General features: G+C 34.5%; 1 protein-coding gene across 2 annotated transcripts in view; it reads left to right on the plus strand.

The window, feature by feature from the left end:
• Window positions 1–25,179, plus strand: part of WDR11 (WD repeat domain 11) — a 55,031-nt gene that overhangs the window by 4,435 nt on the left and 25,417 nt on the right. The window contains exons 3-11 of one of the 2 annotated variants that reach the window (XM_067300324.1): window positions 1,337–1,490; window positions 6,450–6,623; window positions 7,973–8,159; window positions 11,979–12,144; window positions 13,274–13,388; window positions 14,463–14,658; window positions 16,479–16,582; window positions 17,755–17,934; window positions 19,793–19,877. In XM_067300324.1, coding sequence (XP_067156425.1) covers window positions 1,337–1,490; window positions 6,450–6,623; window positions 7,973–8,159; window positions 11,979–12,144; window positions 13,274–13,388; window positions 14,463–14,658; window positions 16,479–16,582; window positions 17,755–17,934; window positions 19,793–19,877 — 1,361 coding nt within the window. The remainder of the gene's footprint in view (window positions 1–1,336; window positions 1,491–6,449; window positions 6,624–7,972; window positions 8,160–11,978; window positions 12,145–13,273; window positions 13,389–14,462; window positions 14,659–16,478; window positions 16,583–17,754; window positions 17,935–19,792; window positions 19,878–25,179) is intronic. The other variant, XM_067300325.1, reaches the window with a different exon arrangement.

The raw sequence follows: 25,179 nt of genomic DNA on the forward strand, positions 1-25,179 counted from the left end.
CTGTGTATGTTTGACTATGTTAAATTTTTGTAGTATAGGTTCATACCAACAAACTTGGTCTATAGGGAATCTTCTCCCCAAAAGCCAGTGCTTCTGTTGTGCAAAATTTCATAGCCCATCACTGTCTGTAATTAAAAAGCAAAGAAATAAACAATTGTTTCATAATCCTTCTTCAATCCATTTAATGAGTTTTCTTTAAATACTTCCTGTCCTTTGGCTTCATAACTTTGTCCGGAATAGGTAATGGTCGCACTGAAAATTCCGTCATGTTAGTTTTCTGTATGATAGTTCTGTGTTTGTGGGAGATCAGTAACTTTGTACGGAGTGGGTTATACCTGATTTTATGTTGCTGTGTGGATAAAAAGTATGCTTATAATAAAGTATTTTTCTTTTCTTTTTAGGAAGAGTACTTTTACAAAAAATGTAATTATAGGAACAATTTTTTGATTCATCCCCAAAAATGAGAAGAATTAAATGTACATTTGTGTCTGTTCTGATATATTACCGAACAGGGATAATCTTGCTTTGTGAATTTGGTGAGATGCAGGGCACAGATTGCGAAAAATAAACAATTCTTGCACCTGTTTCTGACCAATGCTGCTATATTTTTGAGTCAGGATGGAGAGGCAATGATCAACATAGTAAGAAAATAATTCCTTCTAGGAGAGGATCAGGTCATGTGTGGGGACTCTCATGGAGGAGCACCGTGTGACTGCAGTGAGGAAGGAAGGCTTGGAGTGTTAGAGCTGCATGTGCTCTGTTTAAGAATGCTTGCTTTTTACTGTTCATAACTGCTGACAGCTCCGCCCTTGGGAACTGATGTTTTGCCGGCTTGATATTTGTTTGGAAGTAATATCTATTTAACTGAGGAAGAAATAGCTTTGTAGATTTCTACTATTACTTTTTTTAATATTACATATTCACAATTCACATGCAGGTGCCCTCACAGGTTATTATTATTATTATTTTTTTGAACAGCAGGGAGCAGAAATTACAAAACTAAAATTCGCAGATAGGGGAGACTCTCACAGGAATTATTTTAGCTATTCTGATAGAAAAATGCTTTAGCTTTATAGTTAGAACTCTTTTAAGATTGCTTACTGTGCATATGCAATGTTTTGTTTAATTTATTCATCTATGCTTTTTGAGGTGCATCCTGGTCATACCAGGGGTAGATGGGTAGCAAAACGGCAGCTAGTTTCCTGAATCCAGCTGTAAATCCAATTCATTTTTCAATGTAGTGCTGCCTAATGATAATTCTTAAATATATGCTTACACAGATATCATTAAATGACCAGTTAATTAGCCTTTGACCAGTTTTCATTTGTATCTTCAGGTTAAATGGGCTAAAGAAAACTACCATCACAATATTGGCTCTCCATATTCTTTACGTTTAGCTTCTGCTGATGCTACTGGAAAAATAATTGTTTGGGATGTGGCAACAGGAACAGCTCGTTGTGAAATACAAGAACATACAAAACCAATTCAAGGTAATGATAATCTGTGAAGTTTGTATGGGAGTTATTTTAGGGAGCCTTATGTACAAGTCCATCAGCTAGGATTTATAAACTATGCCCAGTTCTGCCATTGAAATTTACTGTTGGGGTTATTTACCTTCTGTATGTTTATTTACTCATCTTCTATGTAAGACTTACCGTCTCCCGGAGTGATGCTGTGTTATTTCATTATGGTAGTATTTTCCAAGTTCTTTTGACAAAAAGTTGCAAACTGTTTTTATTAATGTTATTGACTGAAATCGTAATATTAAGTGTCAAGTACATCTTCCTGGTTTTGAATTAAGGATCTAGTGCAGCCTGCACTCCATCTGAATATTAATGCCATTTGTAGAGGGGTAGTATTTTTACAGCATTACATTGCTGTAATTTTGATTGTGCACATTTAATTTAATAATTATTTAGATGATTCATTGGATAGCTACTGCTGGCCAGACATACTAGCTTGATAACATAAATTTGCAATGTAACCATAAAAAGAGTTTTTTTCTGAGCATCTGTGCAATTGGCATTGGCTGTTCATAGGAGCGGTAATGCTTTTCTGTGCATAGATAGCAATAACAGAGATAAATGTGAAGGATTAACAATTGAACAGTCAAGAGAAAGAGGAAATTTTGGGTGGATACAAATGTTTTTTGCTTTCATTTGAGAAGATAGCTTAGTAGTGGCATTTGCTTCTTATGATTCTGCTTTATATATGGTAGTCCAGTGCAACTGGGAGGGTCTGGAAAATACCCAGTAAATTCTGCCTGAACAGTTCTGGGCAGCCAGATGTTTGAAGATTCTTTATCTTGTTTGCATAAAAAAGACTAATTCAGTGATTCTCAGCATATCTCTAGTTTTTTAAAATGTACACATTTCACAAATTTTGGGGGGAAGTAGGAAAGAAATAGAAAAAGAAACTAATCATTTTTGATGTTGGAAGCTATTGAAAATTTATATTTGCTTGTGCTAGGGGTAGAAATCTCTAGAAGTTTTGCCTGGCGTAGAGGTTAGTGCTATCTTAATGGGGCTTTAAGGGAAAAGAGCAGAAAAGGTAGCCACTGACCTGATATAACACAACTAAGAGAAGATGGGAAAGGAATAATATTTCTCCTTGCTTCTGTTTGTGTTCTTCTGTTAGTGAGGTGTGTTATAGGTAAACGCGACAAACTGACAACCACTCGGGCCGGGTTGCATAAATTCCAATTTAATAGAATAATTGAGCAAGTCACAAGTAAGCAAAACAGCGCTGGGCAGCCGGGGAGTCTCCTGCTCCACCAACGGCGCGCGCGATTCCCCCCCCCCCCCCCCCCCCCGCCGGCTGTTGCTAGGGGGTCTTCTTCAGCCCTCTGGTGGTCGTGGGGATGAAGGCTGGAGTCTTCCTCTGCATTGTGAGTGGCGACCCTCAGGTCACGCATATATTTTACAACTGTGTGACCTCGCCATCGCCATATTAGGCTATCTAAACTAACATCGCCGCCTCGCTGGCTCCACTCAATTATCTTAGGCGGGGTACATGCCCTCATTACAGGATGTTGTGGTTTTAGCCCGTAATTAGCACCTAGTTTCATCGTATAATCACTTCCCGAGTTGATGTAACAAATCAGCACCTATCACAAGGTGAATGCTCCCTTTCGTTAGTTAGCATCTTGTACTTCATCAGTGAAGAAGTTACAGTAGTGGTTAGAACAAGGAGTCAAAAGATCTAGACTTTCTTCCTAGTAACATCACATATCCATTGTCATCTTTATTATCGCTTTAATTGGTGCAGTTTGTAGTTGATAGTACTACTGTCCTACTGTTGCAACACTTGATTTGGGGGGGGCGGACTTGTGATAAACACTCTTCTGTGTATTGAAAACATTCACGCCAGATCCATCCAAGAGCTGGCTTGAGTACTGGTTAGCTTTGTGAAGGACGTGCTACTGTGGCTGGACTGTTTCCAGTACCTGAACTGCTGCTGGGACTAGGCTGCTTCCTGCATTGGATTAGCTCTTTTGAAGTCAACTGGGAAGGATAACTCTACAAGTGCAGCAGCATTTACACGCTCTGCGGCACATTGTGAATTTTCTGTTTATTGCTACTGCTGTCTGAATTAGCTACATGTCTACAAATTATTTCTGAAGTAAAATTTAGAATACCTTTCTTTTGCAAAAAAACTCTACCATAGTGAGTTTCTAAGAATAATTTATAGTTTATTTGGACTGCTTTAAAAAACTTACCATGACTTTTGCATTTTTCCTGTTTTTTATTTTGAATTCTGTCATCTGAAAACCCACTTACAAAATTAGTTTTTTTACATTATGCTTCTGTTTTTATAAACCCTGTGAAAGTAGGTGCAATATAGTAGCAGTGCCTGTAAGTCATATGGTAGGACACTGAATATTTATTCTTCTTTTGAGTGCAGTTAATTTTATTAGCATTTTCTTGTGTTATAAGTTGTTTTTTATCCCCGACACTGAGTCACCGAATGTTTAATGTGGTTTTACCCATGCCATATGAAGGTGTGTTTTTGTTTTTTGTTTTTTGTTTTTTTCCCATGTTTGCAGACCTAGTGGAAGCCTTTCAGTCTGCTGTTCTATTGGGTGGGAGGAAAAAGTCAGTAAGCACTAGAATTAAAATTCTGTTGTTTCCTCAGTCCCTGGTTTTATTTACGAATAGCCTATAACAAAAGCAGCTGGTCAGCTACTTTTCCTTTCCATCTGTTTCTGAACCTCTGGCTGTTTTCTGCAAGCCTGTAGAAAACAGTGGAAACGCAGAGATATGGCACTGGAGTGATCTGCCAGCTCTCTGTGCGTTATCTGCAAGGACTTCGTAGGATAAAAGCTGGAGCTTCACTGTTTCAGTGACAAGAAAAGTGGTGCTTCATTGTAATGCATACTTCATTTGATCCAAACTCTTCATTTGGCTGAGAAGGAGTTAACAGTCTGGGTACATATAGTATAACTGAGTAGGACACAAAAGGCTGAAGGGTTTTTTTTTCTCTCTTTCTGAAACCCAATGAGAAACACTTAACAGCTCTGAAAAAAAACCCTGAACTGATAAACAGAAAAATGTCTGAGGAGAAAAGTTTTTTCCACATTTTAGTATAAGGGAATATGCTGTAAAGAAGCTGTGAATTGGTGAGGCCGTGCAGTGGTGGGAACTGGACTGGGGGCGAGGCTTTGTCCATTGCCTGCCTGACTCCTTCCAGTGTCTAGTATGTTGTCCCGTGTAGTGTGCGTTGCTACACAGTTTTTGGTAGTTGTAATACAACTCCTTTCAGAGTTTGCTTTTATCTAAGGCCCTCTGAATTCAGTTAAACCAGTGCAAATTTTTACTACATTAGAATATGAACATAATGCTAATGATAAAACGTACAGTGCAGATAAAATGATTTAACATATATCATCACTTTTTTTTTCTTTTTTTCATATGTTCTTTATTGAGTAGCAAATCAAACACTGTTCCTCAACAGGATACACTGAAAATATATTATACAGTCCACTGAGTGTCTTTCATGTTTGTTTTTTAAAGAGAAAAATTGCATATTGAAAACCATTGCCTATGAAGAATTGAATAATTGTTTCTTCTTCTTATCAGCTTATCAATTACTTTTGAGATGTTTCTATTTCATACAAATGATTTATATGCATTTTTATAACATCCTGATGTTAACTTTATTATACATGGCATGTGAAAAAATGGTACCATCTGGTATCATGAGCTATAAAATTTAAATTTAATGGAAAGAAAATTGAAAGTTTTGTTACTTACATCCTGTGTTTCAGATCAAAGACATTTTAGTACAATCATCATTTCCAGTCTTTTTTTTAATCTTACTAAATTTGTTCTCTATTTGTGCAGTTTTATATATTCTGCAAAATTTTAGATTTGTTTGCAGCTTTTATTTTAGTTTGAAAGCCATTCCTTCCTTTCTTCCCTCTCCTCTCCCTGTTTTATTTTTACTTGTCCTGGTTAGAACACATTGTCCAGGGCGTTCAAGCAATAGAGATTTATTCTCATCTGGCAAGTAAATCTAAATGGAAATTACAAAAAGGGTATGGGAAGAGAGAAAAACAGAAATTTTCAGAGGGCATCTGAGTACCCCTCTCTGATTACACCTTTCTTTTGGTTAACCATGTATACTGTCAGGCTATATACATAAGTATTTCGAAATACTAAAACGTTATACATATAGTCTAAAACCAGAATGTGTCTAATATAGGTATAGATGTGCTAAGGTGAAGCAATACTTCTTAGTATGGGGTAGCATACTTGATGATCTCCAAATGAAAAAGGATTTACATGTTTCAATACAGTTTTACCAGTGTAGCTACCTCTGTTTTTTCTGGCTGATGTAGCTAAGGTAGAAAACAGCCTTATATAGCTGTTTATCTGAAGTATTTGTTAAGTGATTTCAAGAAGTGATGGTCGGCAAGCTTGCCTCTTCAGACTAACCATATCACTTAAGCGTTGTACTTGTATTCTTGAGTGTAGTACAGTCACTTTCATTTTACTTTTGAATTCAGGACTCTTTGTTAAAATTATTTGAAATAGAAAATACATTTTCTTCCATGTCTAATGCTGGCACCATTTTAGTTTTTAAATATTAATTTGGGAGGTGGTATGCTTCTGTTCATTGTGATTCTGTGATGGTTCTGCATACTAGTGTGTTGTTTCATATAGAAATTTCGTGGCTGAAAAGAATTGAATCCTTCAGCTGAGATGTGGGTTGTGTGCATGTGTGTGGACATCAATAATCCACTGCATTGTTACTTGTTACAAATGTAAATTCAGGGAGCAAAAGGAATTTATTTTATGGAATCAAGAAATGGAAACATGATGTTCATAAGTCAGTGTTTCTTTTTTTAAAGACACGGTGTTACAGAAGAATAATAATTTTAAAATAGATCAAATTTTTTTTGAAAATTAATTTCAAAGTTGACTGTTTTTCATTCTTTGTCTTGACAGACATGCAGTGGTTGTGGAATCAAGATGCTTCTAGAGATCTACTACTTGCAGTTCATCCACCTAACTATATTGTATTGTGGAATGCAGATACAGGCACCAAACTTTGGAAGAAAAGTTATGCAGAAAATATTCTGTCTTTTTCATTTGACCCCTTTGATCCATCACACTTAGCTTGTAAGTTTATAAAATAGTAAGAAAGGACAATTTTAGTACAGTAGGCTAATTTGCACTGGCAGAAATAAAAAAAATGTGTTTGATGTTATCAAGAATTGTGGATACTTACGTCAGTACCATTAGTTCAAGCTGGAGTTGAACTTTAAGGGGAGAAAAAATAGACCCACTCTAAGAAATATAGCCAGAGAGTTTGCAAGAGCTTGGTGTGACCTGAATATGTGTGACCAGGAAAAATGTGTTAGTTACATGAGAGTTATTGAGATTAAAGTGATGGATTAGAGATAATAATGTCATTAATGCCAGGAAGAATTCTCATGGCAAAGACAGGGGAGTCTTTCATTCACATTGAATTGAAAGATGCTGTTGTGTGAGGGGAAAAGTGAACATTGGTAGGGAAGACAAGTCAGAGGTCTGAGAAGAAATGTTTGAGATTTTTGTAAAGGTGGAAAGCATGTGAAGAGCAAGCTGGAGGAAGCCAAGTGCAGAAAGCCCTGTTAAACTGCCATAACCAGCTAGAGAAGGCTTGGATGCTGAGAAAAAAAATCCAGTTAGATAAAAGTAGACCAAGAATGAGTAGCATCTTCAACGTAAAGGTTTTTTTTTTTTTTTTTAAGGAATGCAGTGTTACCATCAGTTTCAGAAGCAATTCAGATGCCGAGGGAGATGCAGTGCATATTTATTCACATTTTAGCGGAAACAAGGAGAAATAATGAGAATGACCATTTTATTCTTTAATTTAGCTTAATCACTCCTGATCTGTAATGAGATAAGGTGCAGAATCGAGGCTTTATATTTGTCTTTTTATATGCTATGCCATTCAAACTGGAAAAGACTTTTTGTTCATAAACATGTAGAAAAATCTTAGCTATCTCTTTACAGCTTAACTGAATCTTTATGCTGTCACATAAGTAATGTGAGTTAATGATTTTAATGATTCTCTGGGCAGTGCTCTGTGTGAGAACAGAAATGGTGATATAGCCAGTGTCAGTAACCCTGCTTTCTTTTTGCACTGTGAAGCTTAATGAAGAATAACTGATGACAGAGATTCACTGTACGGAACAAATATGAAAGGACAAACAAAAGGTTTCTGCCAGTAATTTCACAGTATTTTTTTAGTATAGACTTAATTTTGAAAAATGGAGTTTTGTGGATTTTAATGAATTGTAATAGACCATCTGCTACGCTTTCAGTAGAAGGTGCCTGTTAGCTAGAATTACGAGTTTTCTGTCTAGTAGACTATTATTAAAGCCGTTATCATTTCTCCCCACTGAAATTGCATTAAAATAAAACACCATGATAAGATTGCAGATTACATTTTGCTATAATAAAAACTGTTTTTCTTGGTACAGTGCTCACCAGTGAGGGAATAGTGTTCATCTCCGACTTCTCTCCTTCCAAAGCTCCTGCCAGCTCAGGGAAGAAGGTCTACATCTCCAGTCCCCATTCCAGTCCTTCTCACAACAAGCTGGCTGCTGCTACAGGGGCCAAAAAAGCCCTTGATAAAGTAAAAATTTTGATTAGTAATGAAAAACCAAGGTAGGTTACAAATATTTCTTCTCAGTTTTTTTTTTTATACCTATGTATTCTGTAGATATTATTAGATTAAATATTATGAGATAATTTGTAAAAGATCACATTGGGGTAGGAGACAGAGAATAAAGAAGTTGTTATTATATATATTTGATCCTATTCTTCATCTTTATGGCATTGAAACTAAAGACCATCTTGAGGACATGTGAAGAAAGTCAGTTTTTGTTTTTTAATAAGTTCCTGATACATTATCTTTCTTTAACTTTGGTTTCTTAATTAAGGTTCAGTTGATTTCCATTTCAAAAAATGGTTCCTCATTTTAGTTGCCAAGCAAGAGAGAATCTGTTTTTAAATGCACCTTGAATTTTAAAGTGCTCTTTGTGCATTCAACAGATCTACCCTGTGATTTTTTTAATCGTATCTATTTATAATATAGACAAATATACTTTTGTTTGCAAAATCTCTCATTACCCTGTAAAGCCAATACAGCCTTTAATGAAGGAATTGGATTTTGTTCTTCTTTGACATCACTGAATTACTGCACACCTTCTGATTGAAAAGCCAGTTTTTACTCTCATTGGCTGAAACTGCAGATTGCTAATGGTGCTGCTGTTATTTGGCTATTTGTCTTTAATCTTGATAATTTTCAAAAACTGCATCCAGTTAATTCCAGAGTTTCCGGGAATGCTCTTGGCATCCATGGGCAGACTTCTGTTGACTTTTAGTGAAAATCAAGAGAGGAAAAAATGGTCAAAAGCAAATACCAATGGTTTATAAATAGCAGATCTTAAAGTTAAGTGGCTGTTGACTTAATTAAGAGAGGCAGTTACGATATGGACAATTGAAATGAAAACAAGTGTGTGTAGGGGTACTGAAAGCTTAGCATAGGAAGAAGCTGGATATATGCTCATGGATGGGAACCCTGGTAAAGCATAAGATGATCTTCCATGAGTGAGAAGGAAATGGAAAGCCTAGAGATTCTTACAAAGACAGGGTTTGGGAGGTTGTGGGTCTAAGATTAAGGGAAATGGAAAATGGTGATACAGGGCATTTATGGGGGAGAATAGAGGGAACCCATGCTTGTAGTCAGAACTCCACCTATAAACACTAAAAAGTAGGAAATCTTGTAGGCTACAACTATGGACACCTTTCAGACTTAGGGGCACTATGCAAGTGCAGTAAGAAGTTGAATTCTCAAGGCAATGAAACTGAAAAGGAAAGGTACAACACAACTAACAAAATCTCCATTTGTTTGACATTGAATGCTGTGAATAAACCAGTTTGTCTTTCATATTTCAGGTTATTTGATATTTAGTCCTGTGTTTAAATTTTTAAAATAGGCAAATGAACAGTACTGTCTAGAAATCAGTACTTCACACAGATCCAAATTGCCGTTTTTGAAATATCTTTTTTCTTTATTGACTATATTTTGTTTCAACATCTGAGCTAAGTGAATATAATTGAGAATTTACAAGTGCATAATTTGTATTATGTCAAATATCAGCTCAACCCAAGAACCACAGATGCCTGCTTTTTTTGCAGCGTTTCTTACAAAACTTGGTCAGAAGGTACCTGTTGTATATGATTACTTTCCCTATTTTGAATATCTTTTAGTTTTGTTTTGTTATCAGAAACCTTTGAAATGGAGCATACCTTTAAAACTGAAGCTTTTGTCTGGTTTGGATGAGAAAACTTACCAAATTGCGCATCATCCTTGTTTCTGATAGTAATTGGACTACGACTCATTTAAAGTGAAGTAATATATTTAGAAGAAAGGTACTGTTCATAAAATATGTTTTTCATCTTGAGGAATGAAAGACTGCCTGTTCCTCTCTTAGATTCTAACCATGCTGAATAGTGTTTATTTTGCCTTCTGATCATTGTTGCAGCCTAGTCCAAGTTAGTGGAGCCACAATGATACGAGAAAAAGAAGAAAGAGATGGAGAAGATGTTCTTTCTCCCTGTTTGGTTTCAAGTTCAAATGTTAAGCTTTAGGACGAGCAAGGGCATTATATAAGGGTATAATATTGACAGTTGTTCTTCCAGTTCTGTTTGTAAAAACGGCTGTATCATCCCAGCATGTTTTGTATAAGTGGGTGGCATAATGTTCTCCCTTAGCTAACAGTTTTGTGCAGATGTAAGTTCAGAAACACCTTTTTTGACCAGGGGAGTGGGAATGAAAAGGGGCTAAAAGAATTTGTTTCAATTGTGAAATGAGAAGGGATATAGTCAGAGAACTGAAAATTAGTAGTGGTACCTGAGAAAAGTTCTGTCACCCTGATGTTGTGTGTGATATTGCAATAATAGGCTTTTAAAATTTAATATAATATAAATAAAATTAGAATTTAAACATACGTACTGTGTTTGTGTATTTTATGACTTTTCAAAAATAAATTTGTTACAAGTTTGAAAGCTTTTTAGAAATTAGCTAGACCTTTTTTTTTCTGGTATAATTCTTTTTTTCCTTTTGCACTTTCCATTTATGTACTAAAAGTATTTCTCAAATCAGTGACTGTGAGAACAAAATAATCAGACTGTATTGTCAGTCAGCACTTAACAACAAACTTTAATGTGTATTTGAAATTTATGCTCCATTTTAATAAGTTGTTTAAATTGCAAACAGCAGAAGACTTGATGATGTGTCACTCTGTAGTCATTTAAGAAATTGTGATTTTTATATTAAGTTAAAGGGCATGATCTTATCTTTTTGTGTTTTATTATGCCTGACTTGTACTAACATCAGACAGAACACCTGATTTCCAAACATTGAGATAGTACATATGCTGCTGCAACATTCTGTATATTCAGGAATAACAGCAAACCAACAAGTGCAAGCAAGTCAACAATGCATTTTTCTGCATTCTTCTGATTGCATTTTAAATTGTATATGAATGTTGCTAAGGGTGTGATAGTAATCTCTCTTTCTCCCTCCTTTTCCCTCCAGAACAACACAAAAACTAGAATGGGAAAAAGGGAGGAAAAATTGTAGCAGCAGTGATTTGTCTGACTTTACGTTATTTTGAAGAAGGAGGAACAGGAGATTGTTAGGAAAGTGACTGCAAACATAAGTTGACTTGTACTTGTGAAACAGAAGCAAGATATTAGAAGCTTATAAGGGGGGGATTTAGTGTGTGGTGGAATGAGGAGATTAAAAACAAACAAAACGCTTCAAAAGGGATGCTTCAAAACTGAGCACAGTGTCAGGATGATTTGCTTCAGTGTGACTTACAGTTCACTGGATTACATGTGCCTAACGAACGTCTTTACTTTGCAGCCTCTTGCCTGTTAAAATTACATTGTGTCTGACTTAATAGTGTTACAGTCACCATTCCTGTATAACATTCCTGTTCTTTATTACTTTCTCTGATTTGGAAGACTGGTATTATAGGCTAGTTCAGTTCATTTCAAAATAAAGTAATATGTATAATAATATAAAAATTGAAATAAGCAGTATGTGTAAGGGCAATTTCCCATGAATAACAGTAAATGCCATGGTAGCTAGTACTGTTCATAACTGAATTGCTCAGTATTTGAGATGTGTAAGAATTATACTTGTTTCATTTGAATCACATATTATTTTAAAAATTACTCTATAATCTCTTTTAAACAAAAGTTAACAGTGTATTTTGAAGATCAGTGTTGCTTTGCAGTACTGTAGCAATTAAATGGATTTCTGCAGTTAACTAGCAATCAAAATAAGCAATATTGCAGCAAAATTAATCCTGTTAATTTTATTTTGAACTCAAAGTATTTGTTAATACAGAAACTGTTTAAAGGTGTTCTTCATTTTGGGGCTACTTAAAATTTATCTCTGATATATTACAGTGCTGAATCTGTTACACTCAACGATTGTCTTCAATTGTCATACTTGCCTTCCAAAAGAAATTACATGTTGTTACTCTATCCCAGAGAAATTTTGATTCTTGATTTGGAAGTGAATCAGACGGTGGGTGTGATTGCAATTGAAAGAACGGGTGTGCCTTTCCTACAGGTAATAAAAATTTGACTAGTTTCTATCATTGTAATAGACTGTCAAGATCAGCTGTAAGTTCATGACTCACTGATAGTTGTGTTTTGATTGGTGAGATGAGTAAGAAAAGTAGTAAACTCGCTAGGCGGGGAAAATGGCCTCTGAGCCACTGTTTCATTTAGTTTTCTGATGTCTGCAGCAAATCCATCTCATTTTGTGGTGTTAAAAAAGTTACCAGTGTGGAAACAGTGCTGTGGAGGACATTTCACTTTCTGGCAGTTAAGATTTTTGTATACAGTTGATACTAGTTCTCTGAGCCTGTACCTTTGCTTGATCAAGTAGCTAAGTCTAGTCTGATGTGTTACTGAAGCATCTTTATTGTCTTGGAATCATGAATTCTCACATCAAAAAGGAAAGTTTAAAAAATTATAACTGAAGTATATTTATGAGAAAGTGGATGTTAAAAAAAAAAAAATCCTGAATTCCTCAAAGCCATCTATCTGTGCTAGTATCATTAGCATCATCTGTTGATTCTTCATATAGATTTCAAATATACTGGTTATCTTTTGAAGAAAAGATTCTCAAATCTTGTTTACATAATGAGGTTCATAATTCCCATATGTGCTAGTGACTTTATGAGCTGATTATAGAAGTCTTCAGGTTCATTTAAAAAACTGTTGTGCCAAATTCACTAAATTCTTGGATTTTTCACGAATGGGTGTATTTGGAGCAATAAAGTGTAGTCTCCAAAGTTACAAAGAGCTGTGCTTTTTTCCACAATATACCATTGTGCATTTTACTACTTGATTAGTTTTAGGAATAAGATTAAGAAAATTTCCTTTAAAAACATGAGATTAAAAAATCTAACTGAATTTCTCATTATTAAGAATAGGTGATATGGAGCTGTTGCCTGGCTTTTTTGTTGTTTGGTTGGTTTTTTTTTTTTTTTTTACTTTTTCTGGCACTGATTTTTTTTACATCAATTTTTGTTAAGTTTGCCTTAGTCACCAGTAATGCGGCTAAGCTAATTCATCAGAATAGTGCCTTACTGGTAAAGTTCTTAATGATTGTTGCGTATGCATCATGTTCATTTACAGGTGTACTTTGCAAAGGATATAATTTTGTTAACCAAATATATCTGTTTATGTAGGTAATTCCTTGCTTTCAGCGTGATGGGTTATTTTGCCTACATGAAAATGGCTGTATAACTTTAAGAGTTCGCAGATCTAACTGCTGTATAACGGGAACTCCAAATGAAGAACCAGGTAAGTTTGGTGTCAACAAATGGCCAGAAATGAACTTTGAGGCATTTCAGTTATTTAGCACCAGTATTCAGACCTGTTGCTTCAGGTTTGAAGGCATCAACCATCATGCCTTGTTCAGTATGGTGAATTACAGCTTTTCAAGTGTTTTTTTTCACTTAAGTAAATTCATTGAATGTATACTGCATTTTCCCAAAATTGTTTTTGGGTTCCCTGATATGTAATACAAAGTAAGACATGAATAACCTGAAAATCTTTCCATTACTGAAGATACTATTTTAATTGTGAAATGGCTTAACAATCAGATATACAAGAAAATGTTAGATAAAAGGTGATTAATTTGTTCTTTCATCTTTAGGGAAAAATGTATTTTACTGACAACCACAAAGGTTTTTGGAAGTCATTTGGTCTGAAGAATTGATTTTGGAACTACTTTCCATTGACTTAAATCTACATTAAGTTCTAAACTATTAAGGCTTTTATCTTTTTTACAGAATATTACTAAGAGTGACTTCTAAATATATATAGTTAAGGGGATAGTAAAAGACATCTAAAAAAATAGTTCTGTAAATGTATAGTGAAGGGGTCAATAAAATATGACTAAAAATAATTTTGTAAATGTCAAATCCATTGCGAGATTAAATGATTTTTTTTTAATTACATTTTTTTAATGAGGTTGGTAATTTGGCAATTTTTAATGAGCTACAGCATTACTTGCTTCCAGTTTTTACCAGCAAGTCAAATGAATTTTGGATTGTGGAGAGAAGATGCAGTTTCTGTCCAGATGTAAAACAGTACCTTTTTTGATTTTGCATGATCCAAGTGGAATGAGCCACTTTAAAGACAGAGTTGCACTTTGGAGAACTCTTCAGAGCCATGCACTGAATACAGCAAAATCAGCAGTATCTAGTCTCTGATTTTTTTTTTCTTTTTTTTTTCCCTCCCCCAAATAGTTCACAGGAAATGTGGATTTCAACCAAAGAACTCAGTCACTGTAACCATTTACCTCTGAGGATCCATCTCCTTGTATGTTTTCTGTTCTAATTGCTTGTCTCATGTGGCACATTGATGTTGCAGATCCCGACCCAGTTCAGGAGCTGATTTATGATTTAAGAAGTCAGTGTGATGCAATTAGAGTAACAAAAACAGTTCGTCCATTCAGTATGGTGTGTTGCCCAGTGAATGAGAATTCTGCAGCTCTCATCGTCAGTGATGGCAGGGTAATGATCTGGGAGTTAAAATCCAATATTTCTGGCAGAAATTTGCGGAACAGGTAATGGGATTTCTTTTTCTCATCAAAGCTTTCATCAGCTACATTTAGCAGAGGCACTTATTGTTGAATTATATTCTAAAAGTAACAATGTTTGTTGTGTTTGTGTGTATGATAGTGTGGCATGTGCTATACATATGTATGAAAGGAAGATGAAATATATCATCCAAAAAGATTAGTATTTATTCTTCCCCCTTTAAAAATAATTTCTTCCTAAGTGGATGGCATAAGGAAACAAAAGATAGAGGAATATTCAGAGGGAACATTTTCTTCTTATTTGGCGTTCTTTGGGCTATATAATTTTCCATCAGTTTCAATCACACAAAAAGCAGCCTACAAAATTAGTCTGGAAATTACTAGATTTTTAGTAGGGAAAAGATACTCTGCTAGCTTCCCATGAGGTCAATACAGAGCAAGATGAGGCTGCACAGCAGGTGGTTGGAATATGGTGGTGTAAACAATTAACATATCTTATATCCAGAGCATTTAGTGGTTTAGATTTTGAGCAGTTTCTAAAAATGCTATGTGAAATAGTATAGTTCTTTGAACATTCAGTGTCATTTGACTGCAATAAGCCTTTGACTATGGAATAAAATAAATTGCTTACCGGCATAAAAGAGAGAGAAAATTCTTGATACACTTTTAAATGCCAGAAATACCAGATTTTCAGCGTAGCTCCTTTTGTTGCTCATCAGTGATTTAACATTTTTATTGTTGGTGTTCCCAAAAGTACTATTAGCTGGATTCTTTGTGATGCGTATCCAAGAGTGCTCTTTATGATCCATATGTTTCTGGGTTTTATTCCTTGGATTCTTTAAGTACATTTCTAAAACAGTGATTTTTGTCATGATTATATAACTAGGAATAATGGAATAATATAAGAACTACTGGGCCTAGAAGGTTCCCAAATATGGTTGAGTTGTACTGAAAAGAAAAGAGTATTTCTAGCTGGCACAGAATTTTTAAGGGATTTTTAGGAGTCTTCCTTTGGCTCTTGCTTTTGCTGGATTTGATCCGATCTTGCTTAAAATTTGAACACAGAGACTCTTAAAGTGGGAATTTAAGGAGAAGGGCTTTCTGTGTGCCTTAAACTGAATTTTTGCATACACCTGGGTGCAATCCATGGTCTTTGGTGATCACATAGGACTGTCCTCAGTCCAGTAAGATTATTGTCAAGACTGCAGGGGCTGTTTGAATCCCTTTCAGCTGGAGATTACATTGGAACCCCAGTTGCAGTTCCTAGGAAAAAATACCCCCAAAACTGATGCATAGATACCTGACAAGAGTATAAACACAGGTAGTACGGTAAGTTTCTGTTGTACCTTTGTATACACAAAGGCAATCGTGTTTCATCTGCTTATGTGAAAGACATGGCTTCAGTGTTGGGCTTCATTATCTGGATCCTGTATAGGAAGTACTCTCTGAGCAGAACTTCTGGAATCTGTGTTCTTAAATGTCTAAACATTTCTGATTGCTCATTAGGTGTATTCATTAATGTAGCTGTAGATATTAATAAACAATGTATTTAAAAGGCTCCTTTCAATGCTTGGGTGCACTTCCGAACAAGAGACACATATATCTGTTTTTCCATGTATAATAAAAGTTACTGGCAAAAATCCATGCAAGTAATATGAAAATAGTTCTGAATTGTGTATGTTTTCTCATGGTAGAGTTGTTCACGGAAGCTGATGTAGGAAGTAATCATTTCAAAATGATTTTGCAAGTAATAAGTGGTGGGAATGCTGAAAGAACAACATGGGGAAATCCCAAAATTGAGGACCTGAGGCAATTTGCATTAGGAACTCATTTTCTTTCTTTTACAGCAGTTCAAGTGCGTCACCTTTGTATTCCCCAGTTTCATTCTGTGGGATTCCTATAGGAGCATTCCAAAATAAACTTCCAGACCTTTCTTTAGACAACATGATAGGTAAGAATTTCTTACACTAATATTATGGATACTAATTTATAGGATTTCTGAATCATTGCACCTCTTAACTTACTTGAGAACTACATATGTTAGATTTATTTTTTGTGTAATTTTAGTAACAATTACAAAATAAAAGAAAACTATTCCTGCTTGCTAAAGAAATTACTGATTAAACTTTAAGGCTTTTTTTATTGAGGACTATTGTTCAGAGTTCATGTACTCTAAGAGAAAAATGTAATTTAAATTGCAATTTGGCCAAAAATCCCATTCCTTCATTTTTTCAAAATAATCTTAAATGGATGAAGATAATTTAACTGATATATCCCAGGCATTTGTGAAAGCTAGATAGCAACTAACACATCAGTACTGAGAAATGTTCCATAAAGAAGTTCCATACAGATAATTATCTTTATGTACTGAAATTGATTTTTATTGGAAAAGTGTCTAGTGCTCCTCAGAGGTGCCAAGGTACAGATTTGGATTTGCTGTTGGTAAAAGTTGTCTGTATTGCAGACATCTCTTACCAACATGGGATGTTATCTCACACTTAATCTCCACTGTTTAAAGATAAAATGATTTTTCTCTTATCTGCAGTTTCTGTAGTCATTTACATCATAGATATTGTTAATTTGTGCCATATATCACTTGAACTGGTACAACTGACTGCAGAAGGCATACAGTAGTGAGATTATATCTTTATTTTTGCACATCTTTAGTGTGTCAGCTGAGCAAATTTCACTCTTAATTTCTAGCAGTGGACTGCTCAATTTTACTGCTTGGAGTTATATCTGCATAAGTCTTTGAATTGTTCTAATAATTTTAAAATGTTTGTAACTTAGAGAAAAAAAAGGAGGAGAGGAAACAAATAGAAACTACCCTTGGATGCTGGAATAATACTGAAACAATTGTAGTTTATTGTTTTGCACATGTTTTTTTGCCTTTTTAGCTTTAGAAATGGAAGTTAATACTGGAGAAATCACTAGCTGAAGTGCAGTGTTCCAAAGAGTTTCATCATATATAGTACAACAGGAAGGAATGCCTCTTTAATTGAACATTGCTACTTTATATGTTAGGTTATTCGTAATTCTTATTTTTTAACTTCTTGTGTCTGATAACTTTCTATGAACTCTGAGATTAAAATGTAATACTAACAGGAGCTTTAATTTTTAAAGCAGGGCAAGGCACAGCTGCTGGAGAAGAACAGTCAAAAAATTCTTTTCTACAAGAAGTGCACCTCAAATTTCTGCTGACTGGACTTCTTTCAGGACTTCCTTTGCCTCCGTTTGCTATCCGTATGTGCCCACCTCTTACAACAAAAAACATTAAACAATATGAGCCACTCCTTGCTGTTGGTAAGTATCTTGAATAGTTTATTGATTGCTCTGGAAGTTATATATTCCAGGTTAAATACAACCACAGTTACTAAAACAAAATAAATTTTTATTTTTTGATCTTGTATAACTAATCCCAAATAGTGACCCTTGTGTTAGTTTGCATCTCAGATATTCTTTGGATTCTTTTTTTTCCTGCCTTGAGCTCATGGCCTGAAATGTGGCCTGAAAAATTGCATTATACTAGCTACTTTGTGTTTATCCCATCATTTGCTATAATTTTGATCTGTTGATATGCTTCTCATTTGCCATGCTGCTCTCTCTTCATTCTAGACATCAATAAATATGCAATTCTGCAGCTTTTCTTTCCTAGAATAAGTAAATGAAATAGAGACTATATATTTGATCTAAGTACCTAAAAATATACTTTAAGTGTGTGATTTTTTCCTAAATGAAGCTATTTTGTCTCATCACAAATGTAGTAAAACTCATCTAGATACTGCAGTAGTTGTCATTGAACACCTGATTTTTTAAAGGCTGAGCTGTCCCTATTTACATTTTTAGATAATATTATCATTCTGGCAAGCTCTTTGAAACCACATCAGGGATTTCATTACCTATCCATACTGATTGGTGTCTATCTGTGCAGTCAGTTAGAAGACTGGAACAGTAGACACACAGACTCTGTAAATTAAGATTTGTAATAGATTGTAGAATCACATCTCCTGATGCTGGTTGTTCAAACATGATCAAGCATATCTAAAATATCAGTTGATCCTGGGCTGTCTTCTAGGTTACAACACTGCATGCTGCAGTTTTATTCCCAATACTTCGCTTCTAACCATGTCTCCAGAAACTGTGCCTGTCAGAACTTGCAGGTTGTTTGTTAGTCTTAAGGTTCCCTGTGCTATAGAATCTTCTGGATGTGGCGTAGGTTTTTGGAGGGAGGGAGATAAAAGTAAATGTTACACAGGAGCTCATAAGCTCCTCATGAGCATGTCACTCCAGTAATGAGTATGTCATACTAATGCATGTATGTACATGTGCAGTTCTCATAATACTTCTGTTATCACTCAGCCCAGTGTACCATCAGTAGTTGTGCTCTAAAATGTAGGCAAGCTGCCATTACTTGATATGATGCTACTAAAACATAACTTTCAATGCTATAGAAGTTTCAGCTGTTGCTGTTATAACAAGTAAAATATAAGATTAAGAAGCTAATAGCAGGTACAGAGAACATTTACAGCAAAGTCTGCAGCATTCTGCGCTTGAGGTACCTGAATGGCTCTTTGGGGTTCCATTGTCATATTTAATAAAGTTGATATGGGTGTAAAGAAAGACCATAAGTCTTCCCAGTGTCTATTAGAAAATTATAATTCAGTATTCCCCAAAGTTTTTGATCTAATTGTAGCTAGCAGCTACTAGTTTATTGATTTGTAATTTGAAAGAGGTCATTATCTCAGGGATGAGAAAATAGAATTGCTTTAATGATCTGGTAAAATTTACTCATGATTCTCCCCTGGGATTACTGATGAAAATGGTTAATAGTCTTCCTTGAGTAATCAAAATAAAAACAGTCCTTTCTCCTGTGATTGGGTATGTGGTGAAAATGCAAGAAGAATCAACAGATTTTCTGTGGGCCCCGCAAATAGGTTCAGGAAAATGTCTTGACCCAAACTAATTTGGCCAGCTGCAGAGAACCTCGGAGCGTTTAATTTGTAATTAAACTGTAGAAATCAAAATATCTTTTCTAAAATTGCATAATATATAGTAGTTAAAGATGAAAAAAGAGAAATAGCTGTAAATCTTGCATTTTCACTCAAGTATGAAAGGGAAGAATAAAGCTGGTCTGTATATTTTTTTAAATCGCTTTTTGTAGGTACAAGTAATGGCTCTGTCTTGGTGTTTCATCTTACAAGTGGACTCTTACACAAAGAGATAAGCATCCATTCCTGTGAAGTCAAGTAAGATTTTAATTCATACTATAATCCTTTTGGGAAATGAAAATTAAAACATTTAATGTACAAGCAACAAGCAACGTGGGTGTCTTGTTTCATTGGTAATGACACTCAAGAAAATTGCCTGTTGAGTAGTATGCCGTAACGAGTAATATATTGACTGTATGTAAGCAGTAACTCACTATCAAAACTAGAGTGAAAATTACATTTGAATTGTGTTTGTGCAGCTGATCTAAGATGTGTATCATCTGTGGCTGTTTTTAGTTTCTTTAGAATATTATAGTACAAAGAAGTCTTTTTAATACAATAAACTTTATTACAGTGTCTTATTTATATAAGAATCATTACTTGCACATTTTACCCTTTTGCATAATTCTGTTTTGTACACCAGTGTGTTTCCTGTCCTCATGTGAGGCTGAAACTTGAGACACTTCTAGCCCTAGCTGAATTCAACATAATTTTCTCTTTAAAAGATTTTATAGACCCAAAACATGACTCAACATTTAACCGTCCTAAATATGGAGCACAGTAAGTTTTAAAGCTCTTATACTGTGTGTTTTTAAGTGTGTACACAATGGCATTAACTATATGGCAAAGATACCAAAGATGATGCTTGCTGGATACATATTTCTGGACTGATTTGAGCATAGGAAATAAAATATTTTTAGTAGTAGTAGTAGAACAGATTCATATTAGAGTTGTGTCATGAAGCCTTGTTCAGGTTTAGATCCTCATTTTACTTTTATTCTCAAAAACAGAAGAAAAATATGGATGTCTCAGCATAGATAGCTTTAAGAGAGTTCATTATCTAAATATACTTTGAATCTACCACCTAAATCATGTAAGTGCAGTTGCATTTGTGGGTTGATTGATAGGTATTGTAAGAACAGAATTTCCCTTTCTGTTGAAATGCATTTGAGTTTTACCCTTGTTTCATACCCTTGTTTCATACAATTAACTACTTACAAGATGTTTTCTCTTTTTGTGTTCTCTTATGCAGCCCAAGGGGATACTGAATCCTGCTTTATTTTTCATTCATGTGACTATAGCATTCAAAATTAACGCCACTGCTAACACTGTACAGATATGATTAAAAATATTTTTTAAAATCACTACTAACATTTTGCAGATAGGGTTGAAAATGTTTTCTTAAGATTGGGATGCATCTGAAATACACTTTGAAAATATTTCTTTATCTTTTGTTTGATTTAGATTGTATGTATTATTGGAAGTATAGTTAGTGTGGGCTTTTCACTTTGCAAAGGTTTTGCAACATTTGAACTACTTTAACAGTACGCTGGCTTTCCAGGAACTGTCCTTGCATAGATGGTATTTTCAGAGCAGAATTAAGATGGTTATGAATTTTGTTTAATGCTCATAGTCAAAAGCAGTCATCTGAGCAAATCTTCTAAAGATTTATTTAGTTTCTCAATCCAGCTTTTAATGGTCTGAGTGACTTTCTACATAATTCTGACAAGTTCAAGGGAATGCTTTAAGCAATGTGGAATAATGCATGATAATTTTTTAATTAATATTTATGGAGTGCAACAGTTTTCCTTCCAGTGGGAATTATTACTTTACCTCCAAAATGTTGGAATCAGTTTTAATTTATAGTATACCTGCAGAAAACAGCATTATTTTAATATGTAATTGATAATACCCTGGGACTGTAGGTAAATGCCAGCAGAGTTTTCAGTGCCTGTAGTTTAAGAACAGAAAATAATAAAACTCAGGTCTTTGAACCTTACCACTCAGGCAGCTGTCCTTTACATATTACTTGTGCTAACATAACTAGCACTGAGTTGTTTAGGTGCTAGTAATTGTGACTTTAAAAAAAAAAACAAAAAACCTTTGCAGAGCTGTGCTGTGATTAGGAGGAAAGAAGTGATTCTCTGTCCTGCATTTACGATAGCATTAAAGAAATAATGAAACAGCTAAATAGCAATCAGTGACAAAATGAAAACTTATGGTTACTCATGAGTAAGAACTATGCAGGTAAATTCTTTTTCTTTGAGTTTAGTTTGGTTTTTGATTGAGAGAGACAGAAAAAAACAGCAGAAGTGCTTCAGAGCACACTGAAGAAAAAGTTAGGCTACTGCTAGGAGCATAAGTGAGGGGGTAAAACTAGAAGGAGATTTTAGAATGTGTACTGGCTGAAAGAAGCTATGAGTGGAAGATCAGTCTTTTTTTGTTCCTTTAGGATACAGAGAAATGCAGTTAATTTTTATTACTAAAAATGTAATTGATTTTTTTATTACTAAGAGGAATTAGAACAACTATGAAATAGCTAATTCTGTTACCTTTTCTGTTTTCTAACTGGAGCAATCTGAATTTTTCATAAGCCAGTGCGGTAAGATAGGTGATGATAATACATCTTCAGTGTGGAAGAGAACACGTTCAAGGCATATAATTAAAACGTCTGTGATTAAGCTTCTTGCTCATTCAAAGTGGTTCATTCTGAATGCCTTTACTGCTACTTTGGCTCATTCCCATATAGGTAACTATGACTAGAGCAGTGCTTCTTAGTTTTTTGCTGATGCCTAGCAAGTTCAAGGTAGCAACAGTTTTAATTTTAAACTTAAAATCTCACTGATTGTAACTAGAATGTATATGGCCCGGAGGCAGAACTTGGCGTCTTGCTTGAGAATTACTACACAACATCCATGTTTTAGCAGTCAAATTTAGGCTGACTCCCCTTTGGAAAACTATTTTGCAAACATTCATCACCTCCTTAAAAAAATAAAAACAAAAACCTTTTCTCACTTAGAGAATGTTAGTGAACTTTTCTTATTTTTGTGTATTTGTAAATTATGCATTGCCCAACAAGTGCAAGCAGCCTTGCAGTGAAATCTTGTGTATTCAGATTTGAATTCTCAAGTCATTGATACAGGAAATTGTGGAAGCAGAAGTATAAATGGGTTCAAGAGGAGACTGGAGGTGTGAATGATTGGTGGGGTGTCTCAGTAGCTTTTAAACATCTCTGGGACTCAGGAGGTCTCTAGATTGATGCTTATCAGAAGCTAGATGGGTAGACCAAAGGAAGGAACACTGTTTGCCCTGATAATGAGTCTCTTCCCTTAAGCATTTGCTAATGGCCGCCAAGTCAGATATCACATGGGCCGGATTTACTTTAAATCTGATCCTGTGTGGCAGTTCTTAAACTCTTAAATATACTTACATGGTGTCTGATGCTATGAAGTATAACTCTGGTGTTTTATTCAGGTGCTTGACACTAATAAGAAAATCTTCAGATTTCTAAAGGTGTCTGTTTGAGCTGTTTGTAGGCAATGTTGGAGAGTTACAAGTCAAAGCTTGATTTCTGTTCGGGCTTTTTGATAGGAGGGCTCTGAATGTGCAGAATTAGCATGTTATACATTGACTATCAAGTATCATTGTAAAGATATTGCATTTGAATGGGGAAATTTGCAAAATCAGGTCAATCTCTTTTAAAGATAAATTTTCTAATTTGTAATTTTCTAATTTTTATAATTATGTCAATAATATACTGTCATCCCAAATAAAGACTTATAAACATTGAATGTTACCTGTAATTGAAATATGCGTATAACTAAAATTAATAAGCTGCAGTGATATGTTTCAGAATTCATCAAAAATACACTGTATTATGAAGAGTAGCTTTTCATAAAAATTAGAATCAGTCTGTCTTCAAATTCTTATGAAAGAGGCCAAACTTGTTGAGAAGAGTAAGCCATTGTTGATAATGACTTTTAAGTTTTGCAATTGAAATGGAGGGTTTTTTTAATGTTATCTAAGACTTACTATATTCAGCACTTATTGTGGTTTCTTTCTTAACCTTTGCCTTCTTCAAAAGGAAAAAAAGTTGTTATACTGCTGGCATTCACATTTGGACATGCAAAGCATGCGAATTCTTTTGGAATACAAGCAAAATACTTTTGAAGTAATTATATTTGAGGCTGAAAATATTTTCTGATGAAATAATTGAGGTTTGAATTTTCTTTAAAATACTGTTTCATTTCCATTCTTACTAAAGTAATTGAGTCAAGCTGTATGTATAAAATCTCTGATTTTTTTTATTTTAAAAGAATAGATCTAGTCTGTAAAGCTAGCTGAATGAAACCCTTAATTATAGCAGATAAAGATGCCTCTTAGGAGGAAACTTTGCATAATGGAAATATTGCAATAGGGAAGTTATTACTTGTTTCCTTCATTAAACCTTGAACCACTCTCTTCATTAATTCAGTGAATAAATACTTTCTTCAGAATCCTTAGTTTATGTGTATGACAATAAAAAAGATACACTGTTTCAGGTGCAAGCAGATTAGCTAAGATTTCTTTTTGATTATGAGTGTCTTAGGATTCAACAGATCTTTATTAGTATTAACAAATGGCCAGCTGGCAGCAAAGAAACAGGACTTCTCATGTGTTAAATCTGAGCTGATGAATGAAATATAGAAAATGCTTCAGCTTTTTGAAAGAGAATGCAAAGTAACTACTAGGAATAGCAATACGTTACAGTTATTCTGTATTATTTCTAAAAAACCATAATAGAATAATAGATAAGAATTAGAAAGCTGTCAGAATTCATATTTCATCCATTTCAAAATGCTGTCTGTATTTATGATCATTTACAGACCTGAAACATCACACATTGCATGCAGTCATAAATTTCTTTTTAGTTGTTCTTGTAATATTACAATTAATAATTGAATACTTTTTGTTTTCATTGAAGGTATCGGCAGAACTTTTACAGGTCCTGTTGTGAAAAGGATCAGGTCCTAAATTTTTAACTTTTCTTGAGGACTTAGGAGTAAAGCTTCCCACTTTTAATAGCTTGAACTAAGAAATCAAGATAAATAAGGATATAATTTGTATGTGTAAAATATTACAGGAATGCTTTTTGCTTTCACTGTCTAAATTGCATTTAGGAAGCTTTACAACTTCTGGACTTAATACAGTGTAAGCTGAATTTAGTGACAATTAATCAAACCTTTATTTGTTTGTATTTTACATATTCTGTTGTGAAACAGACCATGATTTTACAGTTGATGCAACAGGATAGTGATCTTGGAGATAATTCTTAAGTAATCTGTGTCTGAAGGATTTGAGAAAAAACCAAGTCTTTTTATCCATATTAAAATGAACTTGTGCATATGTTTGTGTATATATGTGTTAGAACAGTCTTAATTTTCTTTCAGATTAGTTCCTCGATTTATTTCACAGATAAACCAGTAAAATATTTATGCTGGCACAAAGTATATGTATGGGAAATGGGGAAGGACAAGACTATCTCATTCTGAAAATGTGCCCTATTACATTTTGAAACTCT

This window comes from Apteryx mantelli, chromosome 7 (assembly GCF_036417845.1).
Source record: "Apteryx mantelli isolate bAptMan1 chromosome 7, bAptMan1.hap1, whole genome shotgun sequence".
Lineage (NCBI taxonomy): Eukaryota > Metazoa > Chordata > Aves > Apterygiformes > Apterygidae > Apteryx > Apteryx mantelli.